This window comes from Chelonoidis abingdonii, chromosome 6 (assembly GCF_003597395.2).
Source record: "Chelonoidis abingdonii isolate Lonesome George chromosome 6, CheloAbing_2.0, whole genome shotgun sequence".
Classification (NCBI taxonomy): Eukaryota; Metazoa; Chordata; order Testudines; family Testudinidae; genus Chelonoidis; species Chelonoidis abingdonii.
In genome coordinates this window covers 70,461,033-70,478,205 of record NC_133774.1, presented here as the reverse complement: position 1 = coordinate 70,478,205, position 17,173 = coordinate 70,461,033, and the positions used below count along the sequence as shown (strand labels likewise).

General features: G+C 39.0%; 1 protein-coding gene across 9 annotated transcripts in view; it reads right to left on the bottom strand.

Moving 5' to 3' along the window:
* FER (FER tyrosine kinase) overlaps positions 1-17,173 on the bottom strand; it is a 438,602-nt gene that overhangs the window by 173,580 nt on the left and 247,849 nt on the right. For all 9 annotated transcript variants that reach the window (XR_012656117.1, XM_075067143.1, XM_032762616.2 and 6 more), the window contains one exon: positions 8,994-9,050. Coding sequence is in view for 8 of the 9 variants with exons in the window: in XM_075067143.1 (XP_074923244.1) it covers positions 8,994-9,050 (57 nt within the window). In the remaining variant the exon portion in view is untranslated. The remainder of the gene's footprint in view (positions 1-8,993; positions 9,051-17,173) is intronic.

The window sequence follows — 17,173 nt, the reverse complement described above, 5'->3', positions numbered from 1 at the left end:
GTTTGCTCCTCCATTAACCTCAGCATCGCCTCCTGCCTCTTCTCATCGTGCTCACTGTATGCTTTCTTGGCCTCTGTCACTGTATGCCTCCATGCATTCATCTGTGCCCTATCAGTGCGGGAGGACTGCATGAGCTTGAAAAACATGTCATTGCGAGTGCATTTTTTTCGCCTTCTAATCTGCGATAACCTCTGGGATGGAGATGATAGAGGGAGCATAGAAATATTTGCATCTGCGGGGGGATAAAAAGGGAGGGCAGAATTTCAGAAGATACATTTCTGAGAACAAAAGGGAGACTCTTTCACAGTAAATTAAGCAATTCACAGCAGACAGCACATGTGCTTTAGGTACAAGGTCGCATTTTGCCTGTTATATTGAGCGCCTGCCGATATGGTGACATCACACACGGCTGGGCAACAGAATTGGGTTTCCGGGCAGCCATGGTAAGCCAAAGGGTACACGGCGTTGACGACTTCTGCTTTCATAACATGTGGGAATGGGTTCAAACTGCAGCACTCTCCTTTCCCATAGCAAGCAATGCCGGTTGGGTTTGCCATTTAAAAGGAGGGTCTGCGGTTTTTGGGTGGATGTGCAGCACATCATTCCCTGCACCCCATCGCATGGCTTCTCTGCGATGATCCCTTCGTCCCTCCCACCACCGTGTGACTATTCGTCAGGGATGATACCTTTCAGCCAAGCATGAACAGCCCAGCATGAACGGGGTCCTTTTACTGTTCCATTACAAAAATTCCCCTTTTTCAACCAGGTGACCATGAATGATATCACTCTCCTGAAGCTGACATAGAAAGAAATAGACTGAATGTTGCTTGAATGCAATCAAATCCCAGGACCATTCGCTGCCATGCTTTGTGCTACAATGATTCCAGACTACTTGCTTGGAGTGGTAAAGTGTCCTACCGTGGAGGACGAAATAAGGCAGCCCTCCCCAGAAACCTTCTGCAAAGGGTTTCAGAGTACCTCCAGGAGAGCTTCATGGAGATGTCCCTGGAGGATTCCTGCTCCATCCCCAAACACGTTAACAGACTTCTGCACTGGCCGCGAATGCATCCCAGGTCTTCAGGGTAAATCAAATTGGTTTAAAACCCTGTAGTGTAGTTTCAAATGTGCACTCATTAGAGGTGCCTTCTCCGGCTTCAGAGTCTGGGAACCCGCCTTGTGAGGCTATTCGCTCCAGGGTGATGAAAAGGTCCTGGCTGCCAGGGAGAACAGATTCTCCGCTTGCCAGCTGCTGTGCATTCTCCTCCTCCTCTTCCTTATCCACAAAATCTTTCTCCTTGTTGCATGAGACTCCTCCCGTACAGGTGTCTACAGACAGTGGTGGGGTAGTGGTTGGGTGCCCCCCTAGAATGTCATGTAGCTGATCACAGAAGCAGCGTGTATGGGGCTTTGACCAGGAGTGACCATTTGCCTCCTTTTGTCTTTTGGTTGGCTTGCCTGAGCTCCTTAACTTTCACACAGCACTGCTGTGTGTTCCCGTTGTAGCCTCTGTCCATCATGTCCTGTGCGATTTTGGCATATATGTCAGCATTTCTTCTTTTTGACAGAAGTTTGGCCTGCACAGATTCTTCTTCTCATACAGCAATCAGACCTAGTTTCTCCCATTCAGTCCCTGCTGGAGCTCGTTTGCAATTATGGGACTGCATGGTCACCTGTGCTGCTGAGCTTGCCACGCTGACTAAACAAGAAATTAAATTCAAAATTTCCCAAGGCTTTTCTGGTGTACCTGGCTAGTGCATCGGAGATGAAAGTGCTGTCCCGAGTGGTCACATTGGAGCACTCTGGGATAGCTCCCGGAGGCCAATATCATCTAATTGCATCTGCACTACCCCAAATTTGACCCAGCAAGGTCAATTTTAGCACTACTCTCCTCGCCAGGGAGGAGTACAGCAGTCAAATTTAAGAGCCCTTTAGGTTGATGGAATGGGTTGGTTGTGTAGACACACTGCTTATAAAATCAACCTAATGCAGCTAAAGAGAAAGATATAAAATTCAGACGGATGATAGCAACGCTGTTATAGTTACAAGGTACTTCTATTCTAAATCCCTACTTATAAACACAACTTTGAAAAATGATCTTGCATTAAAAATACCAAGATATAAAACAATATTTAACATATTCAAGTCTGTACTTGTATAATATTCATTATATACTATATTCCTTTCATGAAACAGAACTGTAGAATTATTACATCCTCTACTATCTCAAGCCTCTGTTAATTTGTCTAAACTAAGATAAAAGGTATATTTTTAAAACTTGTGGGCTAAAACATTTTCATGCTTTTTAAAACTCTAATTGTATTTGAACATGTTAGCTCAGTGGTCCCCAAACTTTTCATCTGGCGCCAGACGAAGGACCATGGCGATGGTCGAGCATCTGCCGAAATTTGGCGATATTTCAGCGGTGACACCTCTTGATGACGCCGCTTGTCAGTGGCAAGCGGCGTCATCGAGAGGCGTCGCCGCCGAAATGCCGCTGAAATTCAGCAGCATTTCAGCGGATGCTCGACCGCCGGCCAGGACATGGGCGCATTTAGATGCCCCCACAGGTGCCATGGCGCCCATGGGCACTGCGTTGGGGACCCCTGTGTTAGCTGGTCGAGGTGAACCAGAGTGCATTACATAAAGTACACCTGTAATCCTAATTTAGACAAGCCCAATGTCATGGTGATCTTCTCTGGGCAAGAAAGTGCTAGCTGGAAACCCCTTTCAAGTCAGCATCATCACTACATTAGTGCGCCAAAAAAAAAGTGTGCAGAGAGACAAAGTTCTCTATGAGCCAAGCCTGCTACTTCTACAGCGCTTCCTGGCAATGTCAGCCCAGGGAATGAGATAGTAAATATGGATCTCATCACCATAAGACTATTGAGCTCGCCCATAAAAATGTTTAAACAAAGTCTTTCACACTGGTGAAATTTGGGAGAAGAGAACAGATTCAAGAAACAGCAATTTTTCATAGCAACTTCACAGCAGCAACAAGCAAGAGAAGCTAATGGGCTGGGAGCAAATTCTTTTTTAAAAAAAGGCTAGCAAAATGGTAAGGAACAGTATGAAAGCCTCACGCCAGAGAACTAACTCAATTAAAAATATATATGATAGTTTTCTACAGTCAGACGTCCTCCTTTTGGACTGTCTTTTACCCTAGAGCTTCGCGCAGAAATCTCAATGGTATCAGTGGTGGTTCTACATACAAAATGAAGGTAGACTATGGCTCATCAAGTATTCTAAAATTCTCTCATGCCATTAATAACAGCAATGAGAAGTTCCAAGGGGTGCCCACGCTGGGAAAATTGTGGCGCATTCACCGAAACTAGGTGCTTTTAACCATAATACATTACTAAAATCACTTTGCAGCTCCTTTATTACTTAAATGATGGTGTTTTAGGAAATTTTTGACAGAAAATGCTCTTAAAAATAATTTATTTAGGTATTTTAAGTTAAGTACTTGTATTTTTTTATTGTTCACAATGTTCCCTTTGAAGTTTGAAATTTATTTTTAATTTCCCATCAAATTTGTATTCACAGCTCCAATCAGGACTGCTAATTAAAACAGAGAGGCAAAACTAGAAACACTGAGCTGTGGCTGATATTTAACATGCATTTTTCTTCTAGGACAGTGGCTCCCAAACTGGGGTTTGTGAACCCCTGGGGGTCTGCGAAATGTTACAGGGGGTTCTCAGAAAAAAAATCCCTAATGGTGGACAGAGCTGTCCCTAGGGACCCCAGGCAGCACGGGGCCAGGAGCCCACAGCCCCTGGACTTCCAAGAGCTAAGCAGATCAAAGCCAAGCATATCTATCACACTGAGGAGATTTAAACTTCAAGACTCCTTAAAAGAAACAGAAAGGGAGGTGAATATTTTTTGCTGTTTTTAAAATTAAATAGGTAGCTAGTATTGTTTTTAAAATTATTATGAAGAACAAGTTTAAACTTTGTTGTAACATGCGCTGTTTGGCTGGACTGCTCAAGACCTGAACGCTTGCGTAGGAGGAACTCTTGAGTTGGCTTCTTAAATACCTTCATGCTATTTCACATCTGATACTCCTTGATGAAACATAGGAGCCTTGTCTTATAACAGGCTTATTCAAAGTAATACAAGCTATGAAAGTGAGATCTTGGAAGAGTGTTGCCACTTTCATAATGTAATAAAAATACTGTAATGATAAATAATAATAATAATAAATAGTGCGTAATAAGCATGTCATAAAACAAATTTTATATTTCCAACTTCACTGTTTTTTTAATGTATACTGAGGTAAAGGAGAAAATCCCTGGAAATATTCATTTTTAAGAGGGGGTTCGTGAGACTTGACGAGCAAGTGAAAGTGGTTCACAGCCTGTTAAAGTTTGGGAACCACTGTTCTAGGAGATTAAAAAAAAATGATTCTTTGTAACCGTTCTTGCACAGATTTTGGCTCTCACAGAATGCAGGCTATACACAGCATTGCTTTTGTGGAACAAACAGAAACAGCAGCAATTTTTTTAAATTACCTGGCACTGCAAAGATGACTACTAACACAATTAAATTTACATGGGTCAAGGTAATGTAGATGTTTTTCAAACCTGAACTACTTGACAACACATTTTGTAATTTCACAGCTTTATAAAGCTATGTTGTTATATGTTTGAGCTTTCTAGTTCTTTAAACTGGGATTATTTTCTCCTCTCAGCGATTAGTAAGTAGCTTATACTTTGAAATCCAAACTTCGGATAGGTCATCTTTGAACCACAGCATTACTCTCACTCAGCAAGAGCTGTAGATGCTCCTGTGCTTTGAAAAGGAAAATAGAGCATAACAAAAGTTTATTTTACTCTATCCTGGTTAATTTCATTTTATTCCTTGTGAAGGAAAGCCATAGGTAATTGAACATAAGCAATCTCCATTCATTCTGGGGAAGACACTGCTCACCCATTTATTCTCAGTCTGTTCTTCAACATGGTGACCGCTATTTAGAAACTTTTAATACATCTAGAGGTGGTGGGATAGAATGTGAGTTGTCTATATGACTTAGCTGGTGTCTTCTGAGGTACTGCTAGTACTGCTCCATGCAGCTGTAAACAGAAAAGTCTCAATAATGTAGCAATCAGCATCTTCCTCCCTCTTTTAATTTGGAGTAATCACAGCACATTTTTAAAGAGCCTTGTCAAGGCAAGATATATTTACAGATTCATAGATTTTAAGGTAGAAGGGACTATTAGATCTTTTACTCTGACCTCTTATGTAACAGAGGCCTACCAAATTCATGGTCCACGTTGGTCAATTTCATGGTCATATGATTTTAAAAATTCAGCTATTTAAAACTGAAATGTTATGGTGTTGTAATTGTAGGGGTACTAACCCAAAAAGATTTTGTCAGCGGGTGTTGCAAGGTTATTGTGGAGGGTGTTGTGTTAGTGCTACCTTTACTTCTGTACTGTGGCCGGCAGCAGTGCTGCCTTCAGAGCTGGGCAGCTGGAGAGCCTTGGCTGCTGGCTGGATGCCCAGCTCTGAAGGAAGAGCCGCCACTAGCAGCAGTGCAGAAGTAAGGATGGCATGGTATGGTATTGCCATCCTTACTTCTGCACTGCTGCCCACAGAGCTGGACCCTCAGTCAGCAGTCACCACTGTTTGATCACCCCACTCTGAAGGCAGCAGCCACTCTTACTTCTGCGCTGCTGCTGGTGTGCTGCTTTCGGAGGTGGGCGCCCAGCCAACAGCCGCCATGCTCTGGCCGCCCAGCTCTGAAGGCAGTGCGGAAATAAGGGTGGCAATACCAAGACCCCCCTAAAATAACCTTGTGACCCCCCCTGAAACTCCCTTTTGGGTCAGGACCCCTAATTTGAGAAACGCTGGTCTCCCCCATGAAATCTGTATAGTATAGGGTAAAAGCACACAAAAGACCAGATTTCATGGTGGGAGACCAGATTTCACAGTCCATGATGCATTTTTCATGGCCGAGAATTTCGTAGGGCCCTATGCATAACATGTATCTGGATGAAATTCCAAGGTATTCTTGCATTGAGCCCAGTAATTTGTGTTTGATTAAAACATGCTTTCCAGGAAGGCATTCAGTCCTGATCTGAAGACTTTAAATGAAGGAGAGTCCACCACTTTCCATGGTAGTTTGTTCCAATCTCTAATCATCCTCACTGTTAAAAATCTGAGCCATTATTACCCAGTATTTTCTCCCATGAAGGTACTTACCACCATACTCAAATCACTTCTTGAATTTCATTTTGATAAGCTAAATAGATTGAGTTCTTTAAGGGCTTGTCTACACTAACTTGTTGAGCGTCAAGTGTCCATGTGGACTCTGCTGCCATGCAGTAAAATCTCCCTAGTGTGCTTTAATCTACTCCCATTTCAAAGGGAGAAGCAGGCTAATGCAAAACAGAGTTACACCCTAGCTTCCCCCCAAACTAAGCATTTGTGTAGACATTGTTTCCTGCACACATAATTTTTGTGGCTTTTCTCAGAATCTCCAAATTTTTAACAACCTTTAAAAAACATGGACATCAGAAAAGGAGATAATATTTCAGTAGTGGTCTCACTAATGCTGTATATGGTGGAAGTCACCTCCCTACTCTAACTTACAAATCCCCTGTTCATACATCGAAGGATTGCAGTAGCCATTTTTGCCACAGCATCACTCTGGATGTTCATGTTCTAGCATTTGTCTGCTATGATCCCTAAATCCTTTTCAAAGTCAATTCTTTATAGGATACCGTCTCCCATTCTGTAGGAGTGACCTGAATTCTTTGTTCCTAGATACATGACCTCACAGTTAACTGTATTACAATATATTTTGTTTGAATGGGCCCATCTTATCAAGTGATCCAAATCACTTTGTATTACTACCCAGTCCTCATTATTTACCATTCCTCTAATCTTTGTGTCATCTGCAAATTTTATCAGCAATGATTTTATATTTACTTGATAAAAATGTTAAACAGTGGGCCTAGAGCAGATACCTGCAGAGCCCCACTAGAAACACTTCCATTCAACAATTTCCCACTGACAGCTGATTTTTTCAGATCTGCCAGTCAGCCAATTCTTAATCCATTTAACACATGGTGTATTGATATTATCTAGTACTGATTTTTAAAGAGACTCTCATGTGGTACTGACTCAAATGCCTTATAAAAGTCCAAGTACATTACATCTGCTCAACCTTTATCAATCAAACATGAAATCGCATTAAAAAAATCAGGTTTGTTTGACAAGACCTACTCTTCCATAAAACCATGTTAATTAGCATTAAGTGTAATCCAACCCTTTAATTCTTTACTGATTGAATCCTGTATCAGCTTTTTCGTTATTTTGTCCAGGACTGATGGCAGGCTAACTGGCCTATAATTAGCTCTGTCATTCAGGTTGACCTTCCTGAATATTGGCATGACATTAGTCTTTTTCCATTCTTCTGGATTTTCCCCAGTATTCCAAGATTTATTAAAAATTAACATGAGGGGATCAAGGGTGTTTTATGCCAACTCTCTTACAATTCTTGGATGTAAGTTACCTAGGCCTGCTGATTTATCCCTACTAGGTACTGTTTCACATCCTTCTTAATAAATAATCGACTGGAAAGTAGTTCACCATCTTCATGTGATATGAGTACATCATCCTACTCCTTTCCAAATACAGAAATGAAATACTTATTGAACATTTCTGCCTTTTCTGCATGTGGTTGCTCCTGAATCAGTTCTTTTACATAACAGCAATATACATGCACAACTGAGGCTTCAGTTATTGGATGTTCTGTACATTTTTCTGTCAAACTATATCTTGACATAATCATAACTAATTTTACTAACTTATTTTTTCATGCACAGTTACTTAACTTCTTTTACTTAATGTTGAAATGTATTACTTTTGTTCAATGACTCATTGTGTCTGTCTTGCTCACCTAGGGATAATTAATGTTTGTTTTTGTGAGAAGGCCTTGACTGATGCCAGAAATGTGTATTTTTTCCAGCCTGCTGCTTTTTCATGTTCTTCAGTAGAACTGGCATTATAACTGTGTGGCATTTTTAGTGGACATAATTCTCTGTTTATCTAATGGCAGTTTGTGTTTTTGTTTCCTTACGCTGTCAAATGGATTTTATCCTGTGCAGCAGAAAGCTTTGACAGAATTTTTCTGTCCTATTCTTTGAACGGTTCATCAATTCTCACAGTATAAGGAAGATACACATTTTACGCCAAGTCAACTGTCTTTGTGTGTGTTCTTTTGATTTAAACCACTTTTCAGGTTTTGGGGCATTAGAGCATTAGAGGCAGCGTAGTATAGTGGATTAAAACACAGGGTTGAGAGCTGGGAATTCCTGAACAATAATTTCAGTACCTGTGCTAACTCACCACGTGGTCTGGCATCAGTTTCACCAAATATAAAATGGACTATAGGGTTAGTTACTTACCTAACTTATAGAAGTGTTCTAAAGATCTATGTTTGTAAAAGACTTTGATGATGTAAACCACTATGTAAGTGTTAAGTATTATTTTGACTAATGCATCTATTGTGATGTTACCTACACTATTATTTTACTTGCCTTCTAACACTGAACAGGTCATACAAAGTCAATTCAGTCCACATAAAGCATCCTATTTTTATCAGCTCACTAATTTATGTAAGCATCTTTACTACTTTGCAGTAACATTTCTCATTGCTTGCATTTTTACAAAACATAAAATTAGATTGTTAAAAATCAGTATGTATATGTAAACGTATGAAACATGCAAGCTGCTTTTAAAACACTTATACCAATCAACAAAACACAGAACATTTATTATTTATAAGTAAACATAGTGTACTTTTATGTATGCTGAAATTCAATGCTATTTGAAATGCATTAAACCATATGAATTCTACAAAGAAATGTTGTTTACTAGAAAAATAAAAACTCAAAATAAGAAAACTACAGACATCACAATCAATACATACTTGGATCTCTTAGGATAAGGATTTATTTATTTTTCATTTAGTTCTGTTGATTACTTACTTTGCCCAGTAATTCTCCCAGTGTGACATCTTCATGATTGAGAACCCACTTCTTATCCTACAGCAAGGAGAAAAAAAAACAGCTGCTTAGTCCATGCAAGAGAATATTACCTATAAGATGTATCTGAGCTAGCAGAAATAGACCTAAAGGAATATTTCATTCAGACCATTCAATCAACAGCATGCCAAGACATTATAACCTCAAGAGCTATAAAACAGATTTAAGTAATGTTGCTGCACAATAGAATATTAAAATCTACATTATAGCAAATTTCTCCTTCAGCATGATACTATACATGTAAATAGAGCACAACAGGCATTATTTTCATAAAGCTCAGGATCTGATATCTGCTATTGCTGATTTTAAAAATGAGCTTAGTCAAAGTAAGGAGATAAGAATAAGGAGACTTCCTTTTGCAATATAAAAAAACAAACCTAATTCTGACTTGATCCAGCAAAATGGTTTCCCTTCCAGTACATTGTAAAAAGAACCAGTTTTTCTACAGATGAACTGGCCATGTGTTAGCATTTATTAAACCTACTGTGTGCAGTTTTATGTATTTCTCAAGTAATATCCTGTAGTATAATAAAACAACCAAACATCAATTATGGTGTCAGTACAGTACTGAAGACCAGTCATGCAAACATTCTATTACAGAACAGCATATGCATTAAATGACTGCAATAGCTGCTGACTGCACTGGGACACATTTGGATTGATACAAACACCTTTGCCGAAACATTTCCAGAGCTGTATTTTAATACTAATAGGTATGGTTACGCAGAGGATTATTTATTTCTGTTTATTTCTTTAGATTCTTCCAGCATATGATACTCTAGGCACCACGCAAATACCATCAGCAACAATATCTTGTATGAAAATTTATGATCACACTTACACCATGGATCTGTCCATTACTAATGAAACAAACCCAAATCTAAACCAGTCTTTTGCGATCCCATCAATCCATCTTCTCCCTAAATCTCAGAGTAAAAGGTGGGTTTTGTGGCATGCCTGGTAAAATAGCAAATCTAGCCTTAATGTGCCAACGGAAAGGAAATTCCAAAGTCAAGGACCTCCTTATCTGTTTCCACTCTCAAAGTGAGAATGGTCAAGTTTGAGCAGCATCACTAATCACAGCTGCAACAGAGAAAATAAGGTGGTCTCTCAGGTAAACCAATTTCAAAATATTCAGGGTTGTAAACATATTGACACCTAGTGCAGATTACAGATTAGGGGTATAATGTGTTAAATTTTTGTACTGCACTGCTTAATAATCAAGCGGCTGCACTTGAGCATTAACTTCAGTTTTATAATGGTCGTACTGTGGAATATGTAGAACAATCTAATCTAGAGGTGACAGCAACATCAATAACTGACCAGAATTAAACTGAATTTATTTAAAGTCCTTCAGATTCTCTTCTTTCTGATATTTAGTGTTGATTTAAAGGTTCCTTTGTGCCACCAATGTTAACCTAAAATTAAGAGCTGCAATGTATTGTAAATACAGCTTCGTTGGTATGGATTAACTTGGAACAAGTTTCACTTTCTAAGAAGTTTTTTTTAAAACAAACTTATTCTCAGCCAAAATCCAAAACCTGATCTAATTTTGCTAAATTCAAAAATGTATCCTGGCTGTAGGACAATTTACAATCAACTTAGCTGACTTATTTAGCATTTCAAAGTGCATACTTTTTTTCGCCTTTCTTAAATTAGATATATTTTAAAATCTGAACCTCTACATTTTCTCATCTGGACAGAAGGAAAAAATATAGGAAGCTTTTCTTATATCAAATGGATTGAGGGAGCTCATTAAAAATATTATTTCTCAATCTGCTACAGACTTCCCCCCTTTCTTTTGACTGCTTTTGTTGGTTTGCTTCATGTCCTTGACAACATTTAAGATCATCTTGAACGTATTCTGTTTGTTTTCAATTGTCTCTTAATTTTGCAGCTGAGTTTTTTTTTTTTTTTTAAGGTGATGGAGTTTACGAAAAATATTCAATTTTTAGATTCTTTTGGACCAATCTGATTCCTAATAAATCATCAGATTTTTTCTAATCAGACAGTAAAATCTCTTCTGTATTGATCAATGATTGGGACATCATTTGGGGACCTCCCATCAGAGAATCATAGAAAGGTAAGGCTAGAAGGGACCTTGGGAGATCAGACCTTGACAGGACCAAGTATACAGTGACCATCCCTGACTGGTGTTTGTCTAACCTGTGCATAAAAACCTCCAATGATGGGAATTTCACAACCTCCCTTAGAAATCTATTCCATATCTTAACTACCCTTAAAGTTAGAAGGAGTTTCCTAGTATTGAACCTAAACTTTTCTGATTGCAGATTAAGCCCATTACTACTTCTACCTTCAATGGACATCCAGAACAACTGATTACTGTCCTCTTTGTAACAGTCCTCAATATATTTGAAGACTATCAGACCCCTTCCTCAGTCTTCTTTTCTCAAGACTAAACATGCCCACTTTTTTTTATTTTAAACCTTTCCTCATAGGTCAGGGTTTCTAAACCTTTTATCGTTTCTGGTGCTCTCCTCTGTCCACATCTTCCTTAAAACGTGCCCAAAACTGGGACACAGTACTCCAGCTGAGACCTCAGTAGAGTGGGACAATTACCTCCTGTGTCTTAATGTACATGTACACTTGCAATAGCATGTAGAGTACAGACACTGTATGCCCAGCTAGCATAGGTATAAATAGCTGTATGGATGATGAGGCACTGTTTAGGCAAGCAATGTACAGACATGTCAGTACTGTAGATCATATACCCTACACAGCTCTCTATATACCCCAAAAGTGCCACCCACATCTACACTGATATTTTTAGCAGTTTACTATTTCACTGCCAGAGCCTGTCCCTACTGCAGAGAAATGCTGTGGCAGCAAAAAAAGGCTCTGGCAGGAAAGAGGCAGTGGGGAAAAGGCTCTGACGAGGAGGAGGCAGCAGGAAAAGGAACAGCCAAAGTCTTTCCCTGCTGCATGCCTTGTGCCAAAGCCTTTCACTGCGGCATATAGCTACACACTGCAGTGTGGAGGCAGCCTGCCTTTCACTGCTGCATGAACCCTTCATGTTGCTGTAAATGTAGACACAGCCTTACATATGGCATTCCTGTTAACACACCCCAGAATAGCAGCTTTTTTTTGCAACTGCATCAAACTGATGACTCATAATCAATTTGTGATCCAAAATATCCCCTTGATTGTTTTCAATACTACTGCTTAGCCAGTTATTCTCCATTTTGTAAATGTGTGTTTGAATTTTTTTCTTCCCAAGAGTAATACTTTGCACTTGTTTTTACTGAATTTCATCTTGTTGATTTCAGATCAATTATAATAATATATGGAGATATTCCTATATGATAGAACTGGAAGGGACCTGGAAATGTCATTGAGTCCAGCCCCCTGCCTTCACTAGCAGGACCAAGTACTGATTTTGCCCCAGATCCCTAAGTGGCCCCCTCAAGGATTGAACTCACAACCCTGGGTTCAGCAGGCCAATGCTCAAACCACTGAGCTATCCCTCCCCGCAGAAGGCTTCAATTTGCCAAGGTCATTTTCAATTCCAGTCCTGTCCTGAGAATGTCATGGGGGACTGTAACAAAAGCCTTACTAAAATCAAGATATATCACATGTACAGCTTCCCCACTATCCACTTGGCTAGTAATCCTGTTAAAGAAGGAAGTTAGGTTGGTTTGGCACAATTTGTTCTTGATGAAACCATACTGGTTCTTCCTAATAACTATATTATCTTCTCGGTGCTGACAAACTGATCGCTTAATAATTTGTTCCAGTATTTTTCTGATATCGAAGTTAGGCTGACGGGTCCAAAATTCCATCCTTTGTTCCCATCATTTTATTGTGTGGGCCACTTCTTAAAAGGTAGAGATGTCCTTGTAGACTAGCTCCCCTCCAGTATCCTCGTGTTTGGTTCTCAAAATGTTTCATCTGTGGGCTATAGTACATACATGGATTACAACTTGAGAACTACTGCATTACTTAATAAGACACAAATCCATAGATGTTATGTAATGCATTTATGCCCAAAATTGTAGGTAAAAATTTATCGTGCTGAGATTAGCAGATTTACAATGCAAGACACACACTGCTAGGAAAATTTGAAAAAAAAAAAACAACCACTTGTTCCATTTAACCCTTCTCTGCTCATTTCCCATGTATATGATGTGCCGTATTGAAAAAGATTAGCTGAATGTTGTGGATAGAACTTTGAAGAGTACATCATGTTCTTTTCCTCCTTGCTTAGCTCCTAATGGATTACCATAAAGCACACTCAAATTCATGAACACATTTGTGTACTTCAGCTCCTCAAGCTAACTGGGTACATCAAAGCCGCAAACTTCTACACCTTTGGTGGAGGGGACAGATAGGAGGAGAGATCCCGTGTGCAGAAAGAACCAGCACTAATTGTGCTTTATAGTTGTTAATTACAGGATACAAGTGCATTCTTGGTGACTACTGTCTTCCTACAGGGAAGTGAAATATTCCTTCAACCATCTAGTTTTACTCCAGAGGCTCTGTGTGGTCCAGTGGTTACAAAAGAAGCCTCAGAGCCCAGAAGAACTGGTGGACCTAACCAAGAAGATTGTATAGGAGACAGTGCAGCTCAGATTAAAAAGTATCCCACTCATCTATTAATTTTCTGTGCTGGCCAGGGCCTTGGACAGATGGAAAAAAACCTTTGGTACAAATCTCTGCCTGTTTCAAATTGATAAATATACAGTGCAGATGCGATAATATTGCTGCTGCTCTTAAATTTTGGTATTAGATAATTTGACAGGTGAAGAAAAAAGTAATCTAGGTAGGATCCATCTGCTAAAGACATTCAAGGGGAAAGGCTTGTGCAAACTTAATTTTTGCTTTGAAGATCTTTTGTGGTATCACAGCTTCAGAACTGAAGTTCATTTCATGTAGCCATCCTTTATGAAAAGTATAAGTTAAGTCTTAAACTGAAAGATGTCACTGTGCTGAATTTGGAACTTCCCATACTAAAATAACAAAAAAAAATATATATTTTTTGACTTACATATACAGCTACTTTGGCAAATAATGAGAAGTGGTATCTAAGTTCTACAAAAACACCCATCCATCCCTTCTTAAGACGTTCATGTCAGCAATTGCTAGAATACACCAAATAATCAGACAATGCACATGCAATGGCAATGCACGACCTAAATGTGAAAATATCTTTCATTAGTACGCACAACAACAGAGTAAAAAATATCTCATTTATGCTGTTGTTGCAGCAATCACATACAGTACAATACAAAGACTACTGTGCATAAATGTTGAGAAGCTAACGAAAAACAAATGATATTATAGGAAGAGTCTGCCATTCAACACACATTTTCTTATAAATCATTGCTATGAACTGTTAGGGATGTAAAGTTGTAAATAAATGGATTTGCTGATTTTAGTGGACTGCTTAAAAAATGCAAACATTTATTCCAGTTTCTATAGTATGCCTGATTAGATTCTTCCTGGCTAAAATTGCATCACGTGACCGTTTATATCACGAAGAGTTGCTCAGGAAAAAAAAATCAAGATTTAAAGAAACAAAATCAGGGAACATCAGTATACATTGAAAGACATGTTGGGCTTTCAAAAAAAAACAAACCACAAAGCAGTCTACACTGCTTACATGTCCTGTTTAAAAAAATGCACCTGAAGAAAGATTTACATTACCTTTATTAAATAAATAAATGGCTAGAAAAAATATATTAAAATTATATCACCTTTCAGATAAATTTCAGAGTGGTAGCCGTGTTAGCCTGTATCAGCAAAAAGAATGAGGAGTACGTGTGGCATCTTAGAGACTATACAGTAGGAAGATATACATATACACACACACAGAGAATATGAAAAAATGGGTGTTTCCATACCAACTCTAATGAGACTAATGACTACAAAAGTTTTTTTCTCCTGCTAATAGCCCACCTTATTCGATTAGTCTCATTAGAGTTGGTATGGCACCACCCGTTTTTTCATGTTCTCTGTGTGTATATGTGTGTGTTTGTGTATATATATATATATATATATATATATATATATATATATCTTCCTACTGTATTTTCCACCGCATGCATCTGAAGAAGTGGGCTTTAGCCCACGAAAACTTCTGCTCTAAGAAATTTGTTAGTCTCTAAGGTGCCACAAGTACTCCTCATTCTTCTTTCAGATAAAGTTATCTAATTGTAAAATAACATGCTAGCCTTTGACATCATTTCAGTCTGATACTTTCACCAGCCTTCCAATAGATCAGGGGTTGGCAACCTTTCAGCAGTGGTGTGCCGAGTCTTCATTTATTCACTCTGATTTAAGATTTCATGTTCCAGTAATACATTTGAACGTTTTTAGAAGGTCTCTTTCTATAAGTCTATAATATATAACTAAACTATTGTTGTATGTAAAGTAAATAAGGTTTTTAAAATGTTTAAGAAGCTTCATTTAAAATTAAATAAAAATGCAGAGCCCCCCAGACCAGTGGCCAGGACCCAGGCAGTGTGAGTGCCACTGAAAATCAGCTCGAGTGCCATCTTCGGCACCCGTGCCATAGATCGCCTACCCCTACAATAGATCATTGCTCTTGGCCTCAGAAACTAGTCTCTACTTAAAATGTTTATAAAAATATGAATATATATAACAGATACAGTAAGTAAATATATTTTTCAGTTATAGCAAACAGAAAATACTCCACTCAACATGCTGACCATGCTTCCACATAAGGGTAATGGATGAATTCTTCAATTGAACTAAAAGACCGAGTAGAGATTATGCTATATTAAAAATGCAGGCAGATATATTTGTTATCTCAAAAATAAAACGTTCAATAAAATTGCACTCAGAAAACTCAGTGTGGGCTATTAGAATGCTTAAATCACATATGAAGGCAGGTGATTTCTCCCAGGATCCATTTTTACAGGGAGAGCTGGTTGCGACCCATGTATTTAGGCAGACTAACACTTTCCATCATAAAGGCTCTTTGCAACCCTCTTTTACAAAGCTATAACACTTCCACAATTTGCTGCAGGTTTTTGAAATTCAGCATGGGGAAAGACCTGGGACAAAATAAGTGCCTTTGCTTTGCCCAAGGCTATTCTATTCAGGTTTAGCTGATATATAAAATCTGCTATTTCCCCTTTCTCACTTGCTTTCTTCATGAAGATTTTGCTAACATGACAAAATAATAACTGAACATAACATTTCCTCAGCCATCCCTGCCCCTAGCAGATAGCCTCAATGGCCCATCCTCCATTTTGGGCCAATACGTAGGATTTGAGTTTCCCCAACTCCCTTGGAAGACAAAAGGGCTGGACCAGGCTTCCCTTAGCCACACTCTGGATCCATCAGTCTATTACCCATTGCATTGGGATAAAAACCTTCTCCTGATGCCAGCTAATGTAGCTAGTCTGTAGTTCAAGTGGTAGAGGTTTGTGTTGCTGGTGATGCATGATGAGGGGAGAAGGTTATTACAGTTGTAAGTAATAGAATTTCTTTTTATCTTTTTCTTTAAAAAATGGAAATTACAAAATATGCATTTGAAAGAGTGTAATTTAGATTACACAGTAAAGGAAATGCCTGTGCAACTTTAATTCTGCCCACTTACACATATGCATTAAGATACAGTCTTTAATTATATTATCACATCCTATTTTTTTCCCAGAGAACCCCTGCCTTATTCAGAGTGCAGGATGAATGCACAGTGGGGCAGAATTAAAGTTGCATGGAGAAACATATCTGGCATTTCCTAACTTTCAATTATTTGACTGTGCAACCTAAATAATGTTCCTTTAATGTCCTTTTTGCATACCTGGCTTTATCTAGGGATCAACTCAGTGAGGTGATAAGCGCCCACAACTCCTAAAAAAATAATGGGGAACTGTGGCATCCAAACACCTGGCAGAAGGCATTAAGCTCCTCACAGGACTGAGCTCAAATGCATATTTACAGTATTTATTTTTGTTTGCAGTTAAAAATAAAATAAAATAACTAGGACTATTAAACAGAATAAAAGAGACGGTTACTCACCTTTGTAACTGTTGTTCTTCGAGATGCGTTGCTCATATCCATTCCAAGTAGGTGTGCGCGCGCCGCGTGCACGTTCGTCGGAAGAATTTTCCCCTAGCAACACCCGGCGGGTCGGC